Below are 21,334 nucleotides of genomic sequence, written 5' to 3' on the forward strand. Positions count from 1 at the left end.
AAAAAAAAAAAAAAAAAAAAGTATACTATTTAGGAAGAATGACTGGATATATTTTTGCCAGCAATCAAGTTCTGGCGTTTTTTTAAAAGTCCCTACACCACCAGGGACAGTTCTGACTTATACATTAACAAACATGAATATGTTTGTTATTATCGCCATATCCAAGAAATGGTGCTTGATATTTGGAGTATGTACATATGAACTAGACACCAATACTATACCTAAAAGCCACAGTAAGAGAGAGATGATTCCGTATTTCTTCAAGCCAATGTACTAGCACTTACAAGAACCATCATTATTCCTACCATGCAGATAGGAATAACTCCAAGTTAATTATGATATCCTAAATTTCAGTTGTAAAAATGCAAAAGAAAATCTTAAACAAATGAAAAAGCATAAGTAAACTAAAATGCAAATAGAGAAAAACATGTTAGAATTCATGTAAGGGCCAAAATATATCCAGGGATAATAATCAGGAAGGGTTTCATATAAAAGGTTTTATTTAAGCTGCCACTTGAAGGACAAATAAAACTTAAAAATCCAAAGACCGAGGGAAGGAACATCTTCAGAAAGGGAGAACAACAAAAACTAAAGGATAGCAATAATCAAGGATTGCCAGAGAGAAATATTTAGAAACACTGGTAAAAAGTGAGAATAGCAACTAGGCTCAAGAGGCTAAAATTGATACAAAGGCTTGAGAAATAATTCCCAAACTCTTTTGTTCAACCCAGTACATTTTAGTCTATACTGTACATAAATATATGTGGATCTTAACTATGGAAGATGAGTACAAATAGTTCCTGTTATAGTTTTAAAAGGGCCTCTATTCAAGCTAACCCTTAATTCTACCTCCAACCCATCTTGACAACTACAGCATTAGGAAAATGAAAACTTTGGGTAGCCAAATGATTACATGTCAGGAACTTCAATCCAGTAAAATAAATGAGAAATAGAATAAAGATTGGTCAAAAGTGTAAGAAACTTATGTTCCAAAGAAGTACTTAACTTTTTTAAATTTTGACTTTTAATTTTTCTTATTTTGAACAAGTTTTTTCTTTTTAAATAAATATTTGGTAAGTAACAACTGGGGAAAATGTGTAGCAGAACCACTATAAAACACATGAAAAATAAAGCAACAAAATAAGCTCAAACAAGGTCAAATACTGCTATCTAATTCAGCTAATATCTAACAAGCATTCAAAATTATAAAGTATGACTATACGTATGGAAAAAGACATGTGAACATCCTTTAGAAAGAGGTAAATAAAGCCATAATCTGGATGATACTCGAAAAAAAGGAAGCAAAAGTAAGTATTGCTAAGTATTTTTGAAGTGAATATATATTAAAGCATTTAATTGCTTTATTACAAGAAATAGTTTTCATATATTAGTCTTATATTGATATCACCACTAACTTCAACACTAATAATTGTAACCTAAACATGTCTTAGAATTATAAAAGTTAATTCAAAAAAATAGAGTACTGAATTAACTTCAAAGGTTCCACTTTGATATTAACAGCATATATAAAATTAGTAAAAATTAAATAATCCACACCTCTGCAACCAAAAGAAGTATGGTATAAATTATAAGGACAATTATGTTTCAATTCCAGAATGATTTTAGTACAAATATTCACGGTTATCCAGTTTGAGCTAAGAATACTGCAGATATATCGTAATATCAAACTATTTCTCCTTAAAATATTCTTGGAGATAGTATATTTAAAAATTACATAATTTTTAAAGGATTAAAGAAATGCCATCCTGCATGTGAAAAAGTGTGAGTTCAAGTCACATACAGAAAAGAACCAAAAAATACGTAATTTTCTGGTGTTAATACTTAAATGTGCGACAAACACACCAAACAGTTCTATTAAATCCTATTCACTTTGACTACAATACTTTATGACAAACTTCCCTCATGGGTGTAGGCCAGGCGTGGCGGTGAACTCCTGTGATCCCAGCACCCTGGAAGCTGGAATGGAGAGTTTGAGGATAGTGAGACCCTGTCTCAACACACACGTACACATACACACACACACTAACACACACACAGCGGCACAGTGAAGGTTAGAGAGAAGGTAAGAAAGACAAAAGGAAGAAATGGAAGGAAGGAAGGAAACGAATAAAAGTAGAAAAGAAGGAAAGTAGAGAAGTGACCCAGCAGAACTAGTTCACAGCGTAAAGAAATGTGCAGACGACCTCATTGCCTCAAACAGCTTCACTGAGGAAAGAGAATGATGTGGGGTCTGGCTAGAAGATGAGTAAGACACTCTTAGAATCATACTATCTCTAACTGTGAACTATTTTTCTTAAAATACTTGGAAATCAAAGACATCTGATAGGAAAGAAGTAGGCCCTCCTAGGAGTCAAAGCAAACAGCACCTAATCTGCAATCTGTCCAAATAATCGATATGAAAGTAGCATGCTAACATCTTGTCAATCGTTTCTTGTGTTACTACTGGATGACTGTTTTCCCATCAGCAAGTTCTTTCAATGGAACTCTAGGTCCCACAATAACACTACAGTTAAACTTACACATATGAGAATAAACTATGAAAAAATGTAAGATACCTCAGTCTGACCTTCGTGGGCACTGGTCTCATGAGTCACTCGAATAGCCTGAAATAAGAACACAAGGCATTCATAGAAAAAATAACTACATCCAACTTTTAATGAAAACAAAGCTAAATTTTAACATTTAAACATTTGGGGTATGGCTAATTACTAGACACTTGAGAAGGGTATGTAATCATCTACTGGACTTTCATATCCACAAATCTCAGAGGACTTGGGAAACAGTATTTCAGTATTTGTAACTTCTAACGTACTGCTAGAGGCTGACATTTAACACTTTATTCATTTGAGACTGGAATAAAGTGAGCATCTCACAGACAGAGACTGAAGAAGCTCATTTTATGTTTCTCCAAGTTCCATGCTCCCTGGGCAGCTCTGGCTGGACTTACATATAATCATGCATGTTCAGTAGGCAATTTAGAAATGTGGTGCAAATAGCATGCATTTATCAGAAGCTAGAAAATTTAGTTTCCTGAACTTAAAAAAAAAGCTCTTTAATACCCACTATAGACAAAGATGCAGAGAAATGGCCACAATATTAATTACAGGTGAAAGTATAACCATTATGAACAGCAGTTTAGCAGTATCAAAGCCTTAAAACATGCAAATCTTTCAATCCAACAATTTCTCTTCTAGGGATTTATACATTTACATACAATTAAATATAACTGCATATTATTATTTTTGTGGGTGTGCTGGTACTGGGGCTTGAACTCAGGGTCTGGGCGCTGTCCCCAAGGGTTTTCTTTTTTGTTTGTTGACTTGTTTGGTTTTTGCTCAAGGCTAGCACTCTATCACTTGAGCCACAGTTCTATTTCCAGTTTTTGTTTTTTCCCTCCCGCAGTCTACTAGAGATGAATCTCATGGACTTTTTCCTCCCCAGGCTGGCTTTGAACCACAATCCTGAGATTTCAGCCTCCTAAGTAGCTAGGATTACAGGTATGAGCCACCAGTGTTTGGCTTAACTGCAGATTATTAAGGATATTTGCAAACATTATAGTAGTACACCTTGCAGTATTTTTTAAACAGTGAAAAAGAGGAAAAATTTAGATTTCCAACATTTCATTGGTTAAATAAAATACTATGTAATGGAAAGCTATGCAGCCATTATATGAGAAATATATACTTACTGGTGTGTTAAACGTTTGTGGTAAGTGAAAAGAGCAAGTTATAAAACAGTATTACAGTATGTTCAAATTTTTGCTTAAAAATATAAAAATATATACTCCTTACCATTCTCATTGATGGGACTAATGGTAACTTTTGTAGTTCATTTTTCTGTATAGTAAAGATGCTTTCTGAAAGTTCTAGATTCTTTTTTTTTTTTTTTTTCTGGTCAGTCTTGGGGCTTGAACTCGGCCTGGGCGCTGTCCCTGAGCTCTTCAGCTCAAGGCTAGCACTCTACCACTTGAGCCACAGCGCCACTTCCAGTTTTCTGATGGTTTTATTGGAGATGAAGAGTCTCACAGAGTTTCCTGCCCAGGCTGGCTTTGAACTGCAATCATCAGATCTCAACCTCTTGAGTAGCTAGGAATTCAGGTGTGAGCCACTGGCGCCCAACATAGATTCTTTTTTAAACAATAACAGTATTGTGGAATGCCACACAGCATTATGAAGTCAATTAGTCTACTCAACACAAACTGCATAAGGCATTGTTCTAAATAATTTGTACACTATATGGCTTCTAACTTGAGAGAACTTACAAATCTTATCTATGAACAAGGAATAAAAGATTCCAAAAGAAAAATCAATTTCAAAACAGTATGCTAACAAAAAAAAAATTTATTACTGTTCTGTGAATTGATATAATCATTTAAACCAGGTTTTTGGCATCTTCTACCTTGTTCTAAATTCCCAATATATAGGATATTTCCAGGCATATGTTATGGTAGGAAGGGAACGGTAAGGAACAAATTTAAGATGCTTGATTAATTTACAAACCATTCATTTGCACATTCAGCTCTGAAATTTCATGTAGAAAAGTAGTAATTACTAGCATTTATGAATATTTCAGATAGTTACCTGAAAAGTACAAAAGGCTCTTCTTAATGGATATGATTTTTTTTAATGTATGATTTCTCAAAACTATAGTTTCAAGACGAACTGCCAAAGAGAATCTATAATCCCACAGAACTTTCCCACATGTAGGGTCAAAACAGAAAGAAGGTACCGACGTCATAGTTCTCCAGGTATCTGGCTCGTTCTTCAGGACTCATGGACACAGACTCCTCCAGGAATTTTTTCAATGTTGATCCAGATTCTGACAATATCAAAAAAGATGAAAATTTTTAGGATTGCTACAATGAGATTCCAAAACAAGAAGATGACAAAAATAACAACGTATACCATTCAGATAAAATTCCTTACCTTAGGAAAAATTATAGGAATGAAGCCATATGTTCATTTGCTAAGCCTGCTTATTAACAATATAAGAGAAAGGAAGTACTGATATTTCTCCCATAAGTTGTATACATTCCCGATAGAAAAGAAAAAAAGGGAGGGAAATGCTTTATTTTATATTTTGAAAGAAAGGATTACAGCACCCTCTACTGCTCAATCAAGTTAACATATTTGAAGGGGAAAATAGCAGTAAGGGAAAAAAATTACTTACCAAAGTTCATCTTGTCTTTGTTGTTCGCAATAGCATGGATTAGTCCAATTGTTCCACAGGCATTGCTGATAGTTTGCTTCATGAAATACACTGATGAAGTCACATCCTGTCCCTGAGATTTTATTTTTTCTTCCTCCTCTGTTCTGAATACTTCATACTATTTAAAAAAAAAGTCTACATGTGAAAAACAAGACATTCAAAAAGTTCTGTTTTTACAGAAAAAAACGTAAAAGATATAATAAATATATAAATGTAATAAATTTATATAAATATACATTTTAATTCAAGAAAAGGTTTAAAGTAAAATAACATCTATTATAGCAACAATAGTTTTGGGGGGAGAAAAGTAGTAATACCCAGGAACTCTAAAGCTAGAGCTGAAAAGGTATTAATGTATGCATGCATGAATCCATTCAGACAAGGGTCTCATCTCACTACGTCCCCCATTTGCTTCAAATTCCTGGCTTAAGTATCCTCCTGCCTTAGCCTCTCAGGTAGATGAGATTACATTTTTATGCCACTGTGTCCAACTTTTTTTTAATGTGCTATTATTACATTCACATATACATATATACATATGTACATATATTATATTCATAGTATACATTCATATAATCATGCCAAAGGACACGTAGTGATATGTACTAATATTTCAAATGTTCACAATCTTCAATAAGTAATTTCCTATGTAGGAGTATGGCTTAGGATACAACCTTTAAAGTATACAATTGAGGATATAAAAATGTACAAATGAGGGTGTAGCTCAGAGGTAGCTTGTTTAACATGATCATTAGTGCTAGCTGGGTTTGAGCTCTTGCACCACACACACAAAAAGTACAATTATGCACACATTTGCACTCATAATACAACAGAGAAATACTCTAAATATCCATCCAATAGGATTTGGTTAATAAATTATGGCATATCTTAATGGAATACTATGAAGCATCATATTCTGACGTAGAAATCTGTCCATGATTAAATGTATATTATTCTCCAGTATATATTAATGTGATTATCTATTGTTATTTTTGTAATAAAAAAGCAAAAATAACACAAGATTAAAATGCTGTTAAACTTAAGTTTTTTGTCTTAACTCTTCTACAAATTTCAGCATAATCATACCCTTTGTACTAAAAGTAGATGTTTGGTCTAATAATGTTTGGTCTAAAAGTAGATGTTTCATCATTACTAAGAAATTACTATCTTTATCCTCTGTACAGTATCTTTACAATAAAAAATATATATTTAATAAAAAAAGAAATTACTAACTTTAAATTTCCAGGAATATGATAAATACCATATATAAAGAAGTATTTCTTTTATTAAATAAAGAAGAAACTATTTTAATCTTACATATTTTGAAGTGAGACTAGTTGTTTATTATTAAATAAAGAGGAAACTATTTTAATCTTACATATTTTGAAGTGAGACTAGTTGTTTATGATACCAAAATAATCCAGGAACGTCCAGGACTGAGTAGAGCTTAATTCTAAATTTCCGTCAGTAATGGAGCAATGGCTCCATTTATTCCTTAAGAATAGATTTACTTAAGCATGTATACATCAAAGTATCAATATCGCATTTCTCTTACATCTTCCTAAATACTTATGTCTCTAACTTTTACAATTAGTAAGTTAATCCTACTATGTCTAAGATTAAAAATAAAAATCAGAAGATTCTAAAACTGTTTAAGAAATACATTTAAAATTCTACATATACACAGATATGTGACATCATTGTAGAAATAGGGAGACACTAATGAATTTGACACAGAGACCTAAGAATAGCTGACACATTCTAAATCTGCCAATTAAACTATATTTGAGCTTACTACAAGTCATCCAAATAGAGGTTATTTTGAAAATAATGTAATGCATGTTGTCATTTTCCCTACCTCCTTAAAATAAGAGGTTTGTTTTTATAAACATAATGTTTATATATCTTGTATATTAAGAACTAATAATATCAGTTATTCATATACTTTCTAACAGATTTAAGATGGTTGTAATACTCAAAATTTTAAAAATATCTCCATAAATACAAATGTTAAAGATGATTAAATGTCACATCAAACGTAGTTGAGGCAAACAACTTTTTTTTTGCTGGTCTTGGGGCTTGAACTCAGACTCTGGGTCTAGGCTATGTCCCTGAACTTCTCTGTGTTCAAGGCTAGCACTCTACCACTTGAGCCACAGTGCCACTTCCAGCTTTTTCTGCGTAGTTTACTGAAGATAAGTGTCTCATGAACTTTCCTGCCTGGGGTGGCTTTGAACCAAAATCCTCAAATCTCAACTTCCTGAGTAGCTAGGATTACAGACATGAGCCACTGGCCCCCGACGAACCATATTTTATAAAAGAAAAAAAATCAAAGGTTAAAAGTCTAACTTAGGATTTTATTGCCAATCTATAAATAAAACTTTAAATACCATTAAAACATTAAAATTTCCTAATTTCTTAGACTGCCTGATTGTATGCAGAATCTGCCAGACCAAAGGTCACATTTTTAATTTTAAAAAATACTTAATGTATGGGGAAAAACCAGTTGTTTAAGGATACAGGTGGATCTGATGCAACAATGAGAAGTACAAGTTGTCATGTCCAAAACGAGCTTTACAACGTCGGTGCGGGGGGGGGGGGGGGGGAGAGGGTGGGGGGGAGGGGGGAAGGAGAAGGATTGGGATGGGGGGGAGGGGGGAGGCTGGGAAGGGATGGGAAGGAGGCTGCAATGCTTGGTAAGAAATGTATGCATTATCCTGCCCATGCAATTGTAACCCCTCTGTACAGTATGTTCACAAATAAAATAAAATTAAATTAAAAAAAAAACTTAATGTTTAATGGAAACTCTACGTCCTCTTATTTAATAGTTACCTTTTCTGTAATAGGGAAGAGAAGTAACACTGCACACACTGGTCTTGGTACCATGCTAAGAAGTTCAGGATCCATCCCATAAACATCAACAAATTGCCAGTTAGGATGTAGACCTAACTGTTTGAGAAACTAATAAAAGAACAAAAGCAGAACAAAATGTTAACAGATAAAAAGAAACCAATAAATTATTAACAGGGAAATGATCAATAAGTATGTACCATGTATCTAATACATAAAAGATAATGTAATACAAATATAACTGATGTTCAATAGGAGTCTAAAAATCAGTATACATCAAAACACAAGTATGCATGATAAATATACATAGCTTTTATTTGTCAAGGAGACAATAAAAATTTGAGGAGATGCAATAAGGCATGTTTAACATGAGTAGGGTACAAAGAAAGAGTAGTTCATATCCTATAACTTATGAAACAAGTCTTATTTTTCAAAATCTATTTCTTTGGAATTATATGTATAACCTGGTGCTTCACCAAATATATACAAGTTGGGATAGGAAGGTGGCTCAGTGGTAGAGCGCTTGCCTTGCATGCACGAGGCCCTGGGTTCCATTCCTCAGCACCACATAAGCAAAAAGAAAAAAGCCGCAAGTGGCGCTGTGGCTCAGGTGGTAGAGCACTAGCCTTGAGTTGAAGGGCTGAGGGACAGCGCCCAGACCCAGAGTTCAGGCCCCACAACTGGACCCCCCCAAAAAAAAATTAGAACAAATATATACAAGTTGATCTGGCAGAATATCAAAGTTCTAGTAAACAATGAATTATTCTAACAGATTTTACTTAAGTCAATAGCTTATCCTGCTTACCAAAAGCAATGTCTGAAATTTAGTTAGCTAATTAATATCTCAGTGTACAAAAAGTCATGTAATCTGAAACAATCCCCTTATGTGAATACCAGAAAATGCTTGTGATTAGAAGTAAACAACAGGCCTCTTGACCTCTAGTATAGACACCGTGAAACTTACAATCCCATTGCTTCAATTACATCTGTAAAACTACTGCCACGTAAGCGTAGTTTTTAAAACTCTAATGATTTCATTGGAAAATGAAACATGAGAACACAACCTATCATAATGTGAAAAAGAAAAACAATGAGAATAATATTTATATTGAAAGAAGTAGATGACTTTTATATACCATCACAAATGAGGTTTTAGATGATAGGCTAAGAAACAGGAACATAGGAAACAAAAGTCTTATTAAAAATGCATAACTGAAACCCTAATGCACTATTGGTGGGAATGTAAACTGGTGCACTACTCTGGAAAGCAGTTTGCTAATTCTTCCAAAAACTAAACATAGAACTACCCTATGATCTAGCAAAATCACTCTTGGACATTGATCCGAAAGATTACACATCAAGATACAGTTTACTCTGTGGCTTTAGCCACATGCACAACCATGTTCACTCACTGTTGCATTATTCACCACAGCCAAGGTATGGAATCAGTCCAAATTCCCTTCAATAGACAAATGAATCAAGAAAATATGGTCTGTATACTCAATAAAATTTTATACATTATGAAAAATATTGCATCTTTTGCAAAGAAATGGATGGACCTGAAAAAAATGTTACATGAAGTAAATCAGGCTAAGAGACAACGGATGCATGTTTTCTTTCATATATGAAAGCTAGATCTAATTTATAAATATATAAATACATATGGGATAGAATGCAAATGTACATAAAAGTATTAATCAAAGCATGGTATTTGTAGAGGAGAATTCAAGTGGTGTAATACTTTAGAAAAACTAACTCACTAGCCTGCTGCCAGTGGCTAATACCTGTAATCCTAGCTACTAAGGAGCCTGAGATCTGAAGATCATGATTCAAAGCCAGCCCAGGCAGAAAAGTCTATGAGATTCTTATGCCCACCCAAAAAGCCAGAAGTAGAACCGTGGCAAAAGTGATACAGCACTAGTCTTGAACAAAACAGTTCAGGGAAAGTGCCCAGGCTCTGAGTTCAAGCCCCAGGACAAGCACAAAAACAAAAAACAAAAAAATGAAACCTAACTCACAGTGAATGAATACCAAATGAATACAAAAATGAATGCCAGGAAACTGGCAATTGAAAGATGTGTGTGCGGGTGAAGGTCAATGGGAAGAGGGTAGGCAAATGAAATGGGGGTGGTGGTGGACTGCAGTCATAATATTCAATGCATATCCTATGAAACTAAGAAAATTAAGGGGAGAGGTAGGATGAAACGGAGAGAATGATGACAGGAAAGATGAATTTGAATTAAAGCAGTTTAAGGAAGTAGAGAAACTCCCCATATGCTCCTCGATGGGGAGGATTAACATCGTGAAAATGGCAGTACTGCCCAAAACTATTTATAAATTCAATGCAAACCCCATCAGAATCCCAATAACATTTTTCAGTGATACAAAAGAAACAATCCAAAAGTTTATATGGAATAATAGAAGACCAGCGAACAGCAGGAAGAACAGTGCTGGAGAAATAGCAATACCAAACTTCAAACTCTATTACAAAGCTGTAGTTAGAAAAACAGCTTGGTATTGGCACAAGAACAGGCCTAAGGTCCAATGGAACAGAACCGAAGACCCAGAAATGAACCCACAGACCTACAGCCACCTAATCTTTGATAAAGGAACGAAAAATACAGGATGGAAGAAAGATAGCTTCTTCAACAAATGGTGCTGGCAGAATTGACTATACACCAGCAGAAAACTGAAGTTAGATCCTTATATATCACCCTGCACCAGAATCAATTCCAAATGGATAAAAGACCTCACTGTAAGACCAGATACCCCGAAAATATTAACACTAGGACTCCTTGGCACAGGTCCTAGATAAAGATCCAGAAACACAACAAATTAAAGAAAGGCTGGAGGATAAATGATTGCATCAAACTGAAGAGTTACTGCATGGCAAAGGACATAGCTAGCAAGATAAACAGAAAGCCCATAGAATGGGAGATCTTTACTAGTTATGCACCAAATAAAGGCTACATATCTAAAATATACTAAAAAAAAAAAGAGAGAGAGAGAGCTCAAAAAATTAAACCCCCAAAAAACAAATCCTCAAAAAAACAACAACCGCATTAACAAGTAGGCTAAAAACTTAGACTTCTCTGAACAAAATAAGAATGGCCAACAAACACATGAAGAAATGGTCAACATCTCTGGCCATAAAAGAAACACAAATCAAAACAACATTGAGATTCCACCTCCCCCCAGTTAAAATGGCTGTTATCAAGTAAACTAGAAATAACAGATGTTGAAATGATACTACACTTTTGGTTGGAATGTAAACTTGTTCAGCAACTCTAAAAAGCAGAGTATGGAGGTTCCTCAAAAGACTAAACATAGAGTTTCCCTAAAACACAGCAATCCTGCTCCTGGGCATTTACCCAAATGATCACAAAGAAGCCCACACTGGATCAAGAAAATGTGGTATATACACCCACTGGAATTCTATGCATCCTAAGAAAGAATGACATTGCCCCATTTGTAAGGAAATGGAAAGACCTGGAAAATATAATATTAAGCAAAGCAAGCCAGACCTAAAGAAATATAGGCTGCATTATTTCCCTCATTTGTAATAACTAGAGTATATCTACAAATCTACAAGTTAATCCAATGGATAGTAAAAGACATATAGTTACAATTAGACATGATTAAACAGCACTCTAAGGATTTGAACACTGTGAACAAAGGAGGATAATCTTAGGCGAGATCACAATGGCTCAATAGCTATGCACGTATAACCATATAAAATGATACTTATCAAAATGAACTCCAAGAAATGGAACAAGGTGTTTTTTTTTTATTGTACTGATTGCAGTTATTTCTTCCTTGGTTTATTCCCTGTTGTCAGTTTTTTATTTCTGTATTCTGTCTTGTATGTAAGTTTATCTGATTTGGGCAAGGAAAAGGGAATCCCAGAAATGGTGGGACAATGGGCGAACCAATTCAACAGTGATATTCACTAGACATTATGTTGGAAATGAACTTTACAATTTGGGGGGGTGTAGGAGACCTGCAGGGAAAAAGTGGGAGAAAATGAGGGAGGGGGATAACACTGTTCAAAAAGAAATGTATTTATTACCTTATTTATATAAATGTAAGCCCTCTGTACATCATCTTTACAATAAAATTTAAATTAAAGGCAAAAAGAAAATGAACTACACAGGGGACAAGAGGAGGAAACTGGGAGAGCCAAGGGAAAGGGTGACATTGTTCAAAAAGAAATGTGCTCCTTATCTGACTTATGTTTCTGTAACCCCTCTGTATATTACCTTTACAACAACAAAGAATTTTTTAAAAAGATGCATTTGACTTATAAATTGATTTGTTGAATGGTAACTCCTTTGTACAACTACTTAAAGATAATAAAACATAATTTAAAAGAATGCATCACTCTATTTTTACTTCAACAATATAGGATGAAGCCAGGCACCAGTATTACACCTGCAATCCCAGATACTAAGTGGCTAAGATCTGAGGATCACAGTTCAAAGCCAGGCTGGGCAGAATCCTATCTCGAGTTAACCACCAAAAAGCTGGAAGTGGAGATGTGTGCTCAAGTGGTAGAGTTTGCTAGCCTTGAGTCCAAAAGCTCAGGGTAAATGCCTAGACTCTGAGTTCAAACCCAGGATTGGGGCACATACACAAGCACACATACACATATACACATACACAAAAAAAATATATTAAGTCAGGCACTGGTGGCTCACTCCTAGTTACTCAGGAGGCTGAGATATGAAGATTGTGGTATGAAGCTAGCCAGGGCAAGTACAGTATTCCCCAAAATTTTTCCCAACTACTCACAAATTTTATATATGTGTGTGTGTGTATTTATTTATTTATTTAGAAAATCACCTCTACATACTTAAGTAAAAGCATCTTATTCATATCAAGCAGAAGAAAGGGAACCTCTCCTACTAGTCTTCTGGATTTTCTAGTTTAAATTCTGAGTCCTAAAGCAAACAAAATATTCTCACTGATTAGCTCACTAATTTTCATAATACTCTAAAACATTGGTCAATATCATAAAGGAAGTGGATATAGAACTGCATCAAATTAAAAAGCTTCTGAACAGAAAAGAAACAATTTCCAGAATCAAAAGAAAATGTATGGCCAGGTGTCAGTGGCTCACGTCTGTAATCCTAACTACTCAGGAGGCTGAGATCTGAGCATTGCGGTTCAAAGCTAGCCTGAGCAGAAAAGTCCAAGAGACTTATCTACTCAGAAAACCAGAAGTGGCACCTGTGGCTCAAGTGATAGAGCACTCTCATTGAGCTGAAAAGATGAGGGATAGCACCCAGGCCCAGAGTTCAAGCCCCATGACAACAAAAAAAAAAAAAAAAGAAAGAAAGAAAATGTACAAAATGGCAGAAAATCTGCTACTCATCAGATAAAGAATTAATACCCAGGATATGTACAGAGTTCCAAATACTAAAAAAAAGAATGTAAATTAGTGTAACTACTATGGAAATCAATATGAGGGTCTTTAAAAACAAAGACAAAAACAGAATATGCTGAGAATGTGGCTTAGTAATAGACTTCTTGCCTAGCATGCATGAAGCCCTGAGTTCGAGTCCTCAGTACCACATAAAGAGAAAAAGTCAGAAGTGGCACTATGACTCAGGTGGTAGAATGCTAGCCTTGAGCAAAAGGAGCTCAGGGACAGTGCCCAGGCCCTGAGTTCAAGCCTCCGGACCAGCCAAAAAAAGAAAAAAAATGGAAAAAAAGCAAACAGGATAAAACTACCATATGATCCTGCTATAACAACTCCTGGAAACAGATCCAGAGGAATTTAAGTCAATGTATAGTCAACACACCTGCACATCCAGGTTTATAGCAGCATTCTTCACAATAGTCAAAACATGGAATCAGCCTAGGTGTCCACAAGCTGATGAATGGATTAAAAAACGTGGCACTAGGGAGGATTATTTACCCATAAATAACGCCAAAAAGGAAAGAGTTAAAAACAGAAAAAAATCACTGTTACAAAGGCCTTCCACATTCTGAATATACACACTCACTCTGCATTACTGTGCAATATCCCCAACCCCTCTATGAACTCTAATGGTCTCCTATTTTCTCCACTTTTCCACGGCTGAGATGACAGGCATAGATGACCACACCCAGCTTCTTCCATAAAGATGAAATCTCTGACTTTTTCTGCCTGGGCTGACCTGGAACTATAATCCCCCCCAGTCTCAGCAACCCAAATAGCTAGCATTTACAGGTGCAAACTACCATGCCCAACCAGAGCAGAGATTTAAAAATCATATCGATACACTATGGCCTCTTCAAAACAGGGCAGTCGAGAAGAAGAGTCATGTTAAGACATGAGCACTGGAAGTAATGAGTAATAATGATGACAATACCTGAAAGTAATCAGAGAAGGTGAGAAATTTTCTCTCTCTCTTTTCTTTCGTTTGTTCTTTCTTTCTCTTTCCCTCTTTCTGTCTTTCTTTCTTTCTCTCTTTTTATCTTTCACTTTTGCCAGTTCTGGTCTTGTACAGCACCAATCAGCATTACAGAATAAAACAGTACTTGCTCAAAACTAAGTCAGTGAGACACACAACTACCAGATGGTGACAAGATATTTTATGATCCTCTTAGATTCAGCAAATAAGGAAAAGATGGGGACAGGCCAGGTACGTCAGGCTCAGTAGGTAAGTACATACTTTTCTCTGGATTAAAAACACAAAACAATAAATATCTTAATCACCAAATATACTACTTCTAAGACCAAGGGAAGTTGTCTAATCTATCTGTACCTTAGTTTCTCAATTTCTTGTAATCACTCCTAATCTCCTAAAATTGTTATAAGGATTAAATTACTACATGCAATTTGTCTAAATACAAAAACAAAAAGAGAAAAGGTGAGGATGGGTATCATTAGAGTTTACTAAGTCTACAAATAAAAGTCATTACATTTCTTTTCATTTTCTATTTTCTATTCTGTATAAAAAATATTAGAGAATAAAGAACTAATCACAAAATGAACTATGCCTTAGATACCTGCACATTCTCCTATTAAAACCACATTTTTGGCTGGGTGCCAGTGGCTGATGCCTGTAATTCTAGCTACTCAGGAGGCTGAGATCTGAGGAATACAGTTCAAAGCCAGCCTGGGCAGAAAAGTCTATTATAACTAACCACCAAAAAGCTGGAAGTGGAGTTGTAGCTCAAGTAGCAGAGCACTAACCTTGAGCACAAACGCTCAAGAACAGTTCAAGAGTTCAAGCCCCAGAACCAGAAAAAAACAAAAAAAACAAAAAAAAAAAAGAAAGAAAGAAATGGAAGGAAGGAAGGAAGGAAGGAAGGAATGAACGAACGAAGGAAAAAAGGAAGGAAGGAAGGAAGGAAGAAAAGAAAAACTACATTATTCCTTTAGTAAAGAAAAAGAAAAATTTGATGGAGCCTCATTATATAATGTAGCCCGAGCTGGCCTTGAATTCAGTTCTATTGCCTCAGCCTCCCATATGCTGGGATTACAGAACACACACACACACACACACACGTGTGTATACACACCACCATGGCCAATTAAGAAAAAAATTCAAAATTGAAGCATACAAAAGCATGTCAGACATAAGATACGTTCAAATCAATCAAATACTCAGTAGCAACTTTTTGCTATTTATGTCACCTCAGAGAGGACTCAGGCTCCTGTTACTATCCAATCTATTAGGTTTCCATAACACTAGTCTTTTCTTTTTTTTTCTTTTTTGAGTCCAGTCATGGGGCCTGAACTCTGGGCCTGGGCGCTGTCCCTCAGCTCTTCAGCTCAAGGCTAGCGCTCTACCACTTGAGCCACAGCGCCACTTCCGGCTTTTTTCTTTTTTGCTTATGTGGTGCTAAGGAACCAAACCCAGGGCCTCATGCATGCAAGGCAAGCGCTCTACCACTGAGCCACCTTCCCAGCCCCACACTATTTTTTTCATTGTTCCTATAACAAAATGATTTACTTGTTTCTGAGTTTCCATTACATCAAAAGCACAAAACAATAAATCTCTTAAAACATCAACGGAAGGTGCTGGTGGCTCACGCCTGTAATCCTAGCTACTCAGGAGGCTGAGATCTGAGGATCAGGGTTCAAAGCCAGCCTGGGCAGGAAAGTCCATTAGACTCTTATCTCCAATAAACCATTCAGAAAACCAGAAGCGGTGCTATGGCTCAAGTGGTAGAGCGCTAGCCTTGAACTGAAGAGCTGAGGGACAGCGCCCAGGCCCAGAGTTAAAGCCCCACGACCAACAACAAATCAACGCATAACTGTTGCTGTTCAGACAACTGACATTATGAAAGACACCTTCAAAATATTTCCTTAATGGAATGAGTGAATATTTTTTTAGTTTAGCAATATCAAATGAGGTCAAATAAACAACTGAGTCACAAAACATGTTCTCAGTTACAAACTTATATTCATTAAAACAGTAAACATCATTTGGAAAGCTTTGTTTTTTAAGTCTACTGATATGACCGATTTTTTTTTTTTTTGGTGCCAGTACTAGGGCTTGAACTCAGAGCCTTGAGCTCTCACCTGGCCTTTTCACTAACAACTAATACTTTACTCTTGAGCCATGCTTCCAATTCTGGCTTTTGCTGGTTATCTGGAAACAAGTCTGGATTTGTCTACCCAGGCTTTGAAGTGGGATTCTCCAACCTCAACCTCCAAAGTAGATAAGTGATTGGTTTTGAATGATAAGTCACCTTTTCACCTTTTCAATATGTGAATATGAAGTTCTTGATCAGATTATACCTTTACATATATATATACACATACATATATATACACACATATATATAGCTGCACTGTATCTGATAACATTAAAAAAATAGCTTTTTACAGTAGCTTTGTCATATATCAGCAATAAATAGGATGAGAAAGGAAATCAGGAACACAATCATTCATAATGGCCCTCTAAAATAAGGTATAAACTTAACCATTTTATTTCAGTCAGTTGTGGGGCTTGGACTCAGGGCCTGGGCAATGTCCCTGAGCTTCTTTATGCTCAGGCTAGTGCTCTACTACTTGAGCCACAGTACCACTTCTGGTTTTTGAGTGGTTAATTGGAGACATGAGTCTCATGGGAACTTTTCTGCCCAGACTGGCTTCAAACCTCAATCTTCAGATGTCAGCCTCCTGAGTAGCTAGGATTACAGGCGTGAGCTACCAGCGCCCAGCAACCAATTTCTTTAATATATGACGTTGTATCTAGCTATTCAATCGATAGAGGATTAATAACCAGAATATACAAAGAGTTCCAAAGTTAAATAGCAAAAGAATAATCCAATTGGTAAATGGGCAAATAAAGTGAATAGAGTTCACAAAAGAAATACTAACATGTAAATGGCTAACATGTAAAAAATGGTCGATATCCTTAGCCATAAAAAAAAAAAATGCGGGCTGGGAAGGTGGCTCAGTGCTAGAGTGCTTGCCTTGCATGCTGAGGCCCTGGGTTCGATTCCTCAGCACCACATAAGCAAAAAAGAAAAAAGCCAGAAGTGGCACTGTGGCTCCAGTGGTAGAGCGCTAGCCTTGAGCTGAAAAGCTGAGGGACAGCACCCAGGCCCAGAGTTCAGGCCCCACGACCGGACCCCCCCAAAAAAATGCAATTAAAACTGGACTAAGATTCCATCTCACCTCACCCAGAATGGCAATCATCAAGAAAACAAACATCAAAGATAGGGAGGAGGTAGTCAAAAAAAAAAAAAAAAAAGCAACCCCCATACATTCTGGGTGCAAATGTAAAAGTACTGCAACCACTATAGATAACAATATGGAGGTTCCTTAAAAATCTAAAAATAGACCTACCTTATAACTCTGTCATACCACTCTCGGGCATATAACAAAAGGAGACTAAATCCAGTATATCAGAAAGACACATTCATGTATCTTCATATTCATGTTCATTGAAGCTCAGTTCACAATTGCCAAACTGTGGAATCAAAGTGTCCAACAACTGACGAATGGATAAAGAAATACATATGCATGCACATGCACATACATTCACGCGCACACATCATGAAATATTACTCTTCCACAAAGAAAATTGAAACTGAGTGATTTTCAGGAAAATAGATGCAACCAGAATTCATCAGATTGAGCAGACAGGCCAAGCTCAAAATGCTTTATGTCATGTTGTCACTTACTTGTATAGACCTAAAATGCTGGTATCAACAATACCAATGTTAATGAATCATGATTATAACCAGGGGATATCTAAGAGGGGACCACCAGGAAGGAGGAAGGGGAGAAAGAGGTATTTAGAGGATGTCACACACATACACACACACACACACACACACACGCACGCACGCACGCACGCGCACGCACACACACACGCGCGCGCTTTCTGATAGCATAGTGAAATCCACCAAACACTGTTTGAACAGGGGACAGAGAAAGGGGATAAATGGTAAGAAGGTAGAGGGGGTAAATATGTTCAAAGAGCACATGACTTTTGTACAGAGATATCACAATGAAGCCCTCTTACATTGCAAAGACCACTAATTCAATTTTTAATGTTATTTTTATATACAGCATCTCAAAACTGTTTTTCAAAAGTACAATTTACAACAACACTCAAAAATCACCAGAGACAAATATAAACAAGATATGTCTAAGAGCTACATACTAAAACTACAAAACCCTGCTTAAATAAAGTAGACCTATGTAAATGAAGCATGAGTCCTGTATAGATTATAAGAATCAGTATTGTTAAGACACTTTCCCAAAGTGTATCTGTAGAGATCACACACTCACCACCAAAATCACAACAGGGCTTATGGTTTTCAGGTGGTTAATTGAAGATAAAGAGTCTTGGACTTTACTACCAGGGCTGTCTTTGAACGGAGAATCTCATATCTCATCCTCCTAAGATCACAGGCATGAGCCACCAGCAACCAGTTTACAACAGGACTTTAACTGAAACTGGTAAGCTAATTCTAAAATATATAAAGGCAAAATAACTGAGTAGCTAGGCTTATAGGCATAAGCCAGGCGCCTAAATAATTTTGGAAAAGATCAAAATTGGGATTCATAGTATCTGCCACAGGGAAGACTTACTATAAAACTAGAGTAATCAAAATAGTGTGGTATTGGTCAAGGAAAAAAAAGCAGTATCCATAGGAAATAGTAAGAACAGAATAATACACAACGTAGATTTTTAGGTTACCAAGGAGATTAAAAAGCAATAATCACATATACAATATTCTAAATAAGAAACAAAGGCTTACACTAAAATACTCTACTTACACTTTTGAAAACAAAACGCTAACTTATATTTTTATTTTGGCTTTTTGAGACAAGATCTTGCTCTATAACCCACACTGGCCTAAATATGGTGATCCTCTTGCCTCTGCCTACTGAGTGCAGGGTTAACAAACACTGGGAAAGCATGTTGAAAGGGGTAACACTGATCAAGATATACTGTCCTTTTAACTGTTTTGTTAAATAGCAACTCCTGTGTAGAACTACTTAACGATAATAGGGGAGGAGAGAGAGAGGGAGGAAAACAGAGGGGGGGGCGGGATAGAGAATCAATAATTGAAAAAAATACTAGGATTATTGCTGTGACACCACACCCAGCCTCAGAAATTCTTAAAGCACACAGGCATTTTTTTAAGTATAGAATAAGTTTTTAGTCCTTGATGTTGAAAAGGACAGTTGAAGGTAGAGAGCATATCCTGTGATAAAACGGGCATGGAGAATTTTAACACGGGAAGACAAGACACACCTGAGGAAATCCAAAGCTGTGGCAAGCGGTCCCTGCATCCCTCCCACCCCAAACAAACTCTGAAAAGTACGACGTGGGGGAGGTATTAAGCTAAGCTGCGTCAAAAAATAGTTCCACCCACCCACCCAGGACGGGAAGAGAAAGGGGGCGTGGCGGGGAAGCGAGGTTGACCCGATGGGGCAAGAGAGAAATGACTGGAGGGAAGATTTCACAGCACAGGCGGTGGAGGAGATTACCAGGACTGGGTGGGCGAGTTCACCCAGCTTGGTGTCAGGTGAAGGGTTGACAAATTAGTCACCCGAGATGAAGATGCTGAGGGAGGAAAATTAATGGAATAAGTCCACACGGAGAGGGAGGGACCAGAACCCAAGGCGGGAGGCCAGAGTCCTTCCCTGGAGGCTCAGGTCTGGGGGGGGGGGGGGAAGGGGTGGGGAGCTGCCCGGGCGCGGGTACCCGGCTGGGGAGCCAGGTAACCCAGAGGGCCTAAAGAATCCAGCTCCAGACGCCCCCCATCCCTGCCCCCCCCAGCACACACACTAGGGCGGGTGGCGGAGGTGGAGGCGATGCCGGCGGGGAAGCAGGCCGAGAAGGGCGGCGCGGACGCCGGGGTCCCCAGCGACGGACATCTCACTCACCTGGTTGGTGACCTGAAACGACACAAGAGAACACGACTTCAGACACCATCGCGCCGCCCCGCTGCGGCAGCCCGGCTCCCTCGGCCCCTGGCCGGGCCCCTCCCGCCCCCCCACGCCGCCCCGCACTCGGATCCCGGCCGCGCTCACCTCGGGATTGGCCTCCAGCGGCAGCCAGCGCTGACCCTCCATGGCCGCTCCGCCCAGCCCCTCGCCGCCACTGACAGCCGCCGCCGTCGCCGCCGCTTCCGCCCCCGCGCGCCTTGACCCGGGACGGCCCCAACCACCGCTCCGCCGGAGGGGTGCCGCAGGACGGAGGGGCGCCCGGCGGGCCCCGGCCGCTGCATCCGTAACTACAGAGAGACGTGTCCAGTCTTATGGTGTCTAACGACACGCACATGAAAGAGAAGGAGGGCTGGCATCCCTGTTCTGAGACAAAGAAAACCTCTAAATTAACAGTGAGCTCCCCTCACACTTGAACTCTTCCTAACCAAACTGAGCGCTTGCGTTCCACGCATGCGCCACGTGTTGGCCTAAGACCGCGTGCTTGCTGGCGCCTTCCCTTGGTTGCAGTGCAAGAACGGGGCGCTAGGGGGCGCGGAGTTGAGTCCTATTCTGCCAGGACGCTAACCATCAAATGCAACAAGGCCACAGGATGATTCCTTGCAATTGTGGTCCTCTGTTCCAGGATAACGGTACAGAAGTGATGCGTTGTCCTTACATGCTTTTGCAGAGTGGAATATATATGTATATATTCGGCTCTGCTTGGCAAGAAAAAAAACAAACCTACAGTAAAGGCTGGCAAGTCACAAGAAAATATGGTACATATGTAGTAGTGGTGGGGTGAATTGTGCTGTATTTACAGGTAGAGAAGAACAAAGGGGAAAGAATATCTAGAAGGCTTCT

The 21,334-nt window shown here is 37.7% G+C and overlaps 1 protein-coding gene across 2 annotated transcripts in view; it reads right to left on the bottom strand.

The window, feature by feature from the left end:
- Positions 1-20,682, bottom strand: part of Uchl3 (ubiquitin carboxyl-terminal esterase L3 (ubiquitin thiolesterase)) — a 52,742-nt gene extending 32,060 nt beyond the window's left edge. The window contains exons 1-6 of one of the 2 annotated variants that reach the window (XM_013012077.1): positions 20,579-20,682; positions 20,432-20,443; positions 8,062-8,190; positions 5,191-5,347; positions 4,754-4,839; positions 2,577-2,624 (exon numbers count right to left, since the gene is read on the bottom strand). In XM_013012077.1, coding sequence (XP_012867531.1) covers positions 2,577-2,624; positions 4,754-4,839; positions 5,191-5,347; positions 8,062-8,190; positions 20,432-20,443; positions 20,579-20,620 — 474 coding nt within the window. In that variant the 5' untranslated portion in view covers positions 20,621-20,682. The remainder of the gene's footprint in view (positions 1-2,576; positions 2,625-4,753; positions 4,840-5,190; positions 5,348-8,061; positions 8,191-20,431; positions 20,444-20,578) is intronic. The other variant, XM_013012067.1, reaches the window with a different exon arrangement.
- Positions 20,683-21,334: the final 652 nt, after the last annotated feature.

Source organism: Dipodomys ordii, unplaced genomic scaffold (assembly GCF_000151885.1).
Source record: "Dipodomys ordii isolate 6190 unplaced genomic scaffold, Dord_2.0 Scaffold1, whole genome shotgun sequence".
Lineage (NCBI taxonomy): Eukaryota > Metazoa > Chordata > Mammalia > Rodentia > Heteromyidae > Dipodomys > Dipodomys ordii.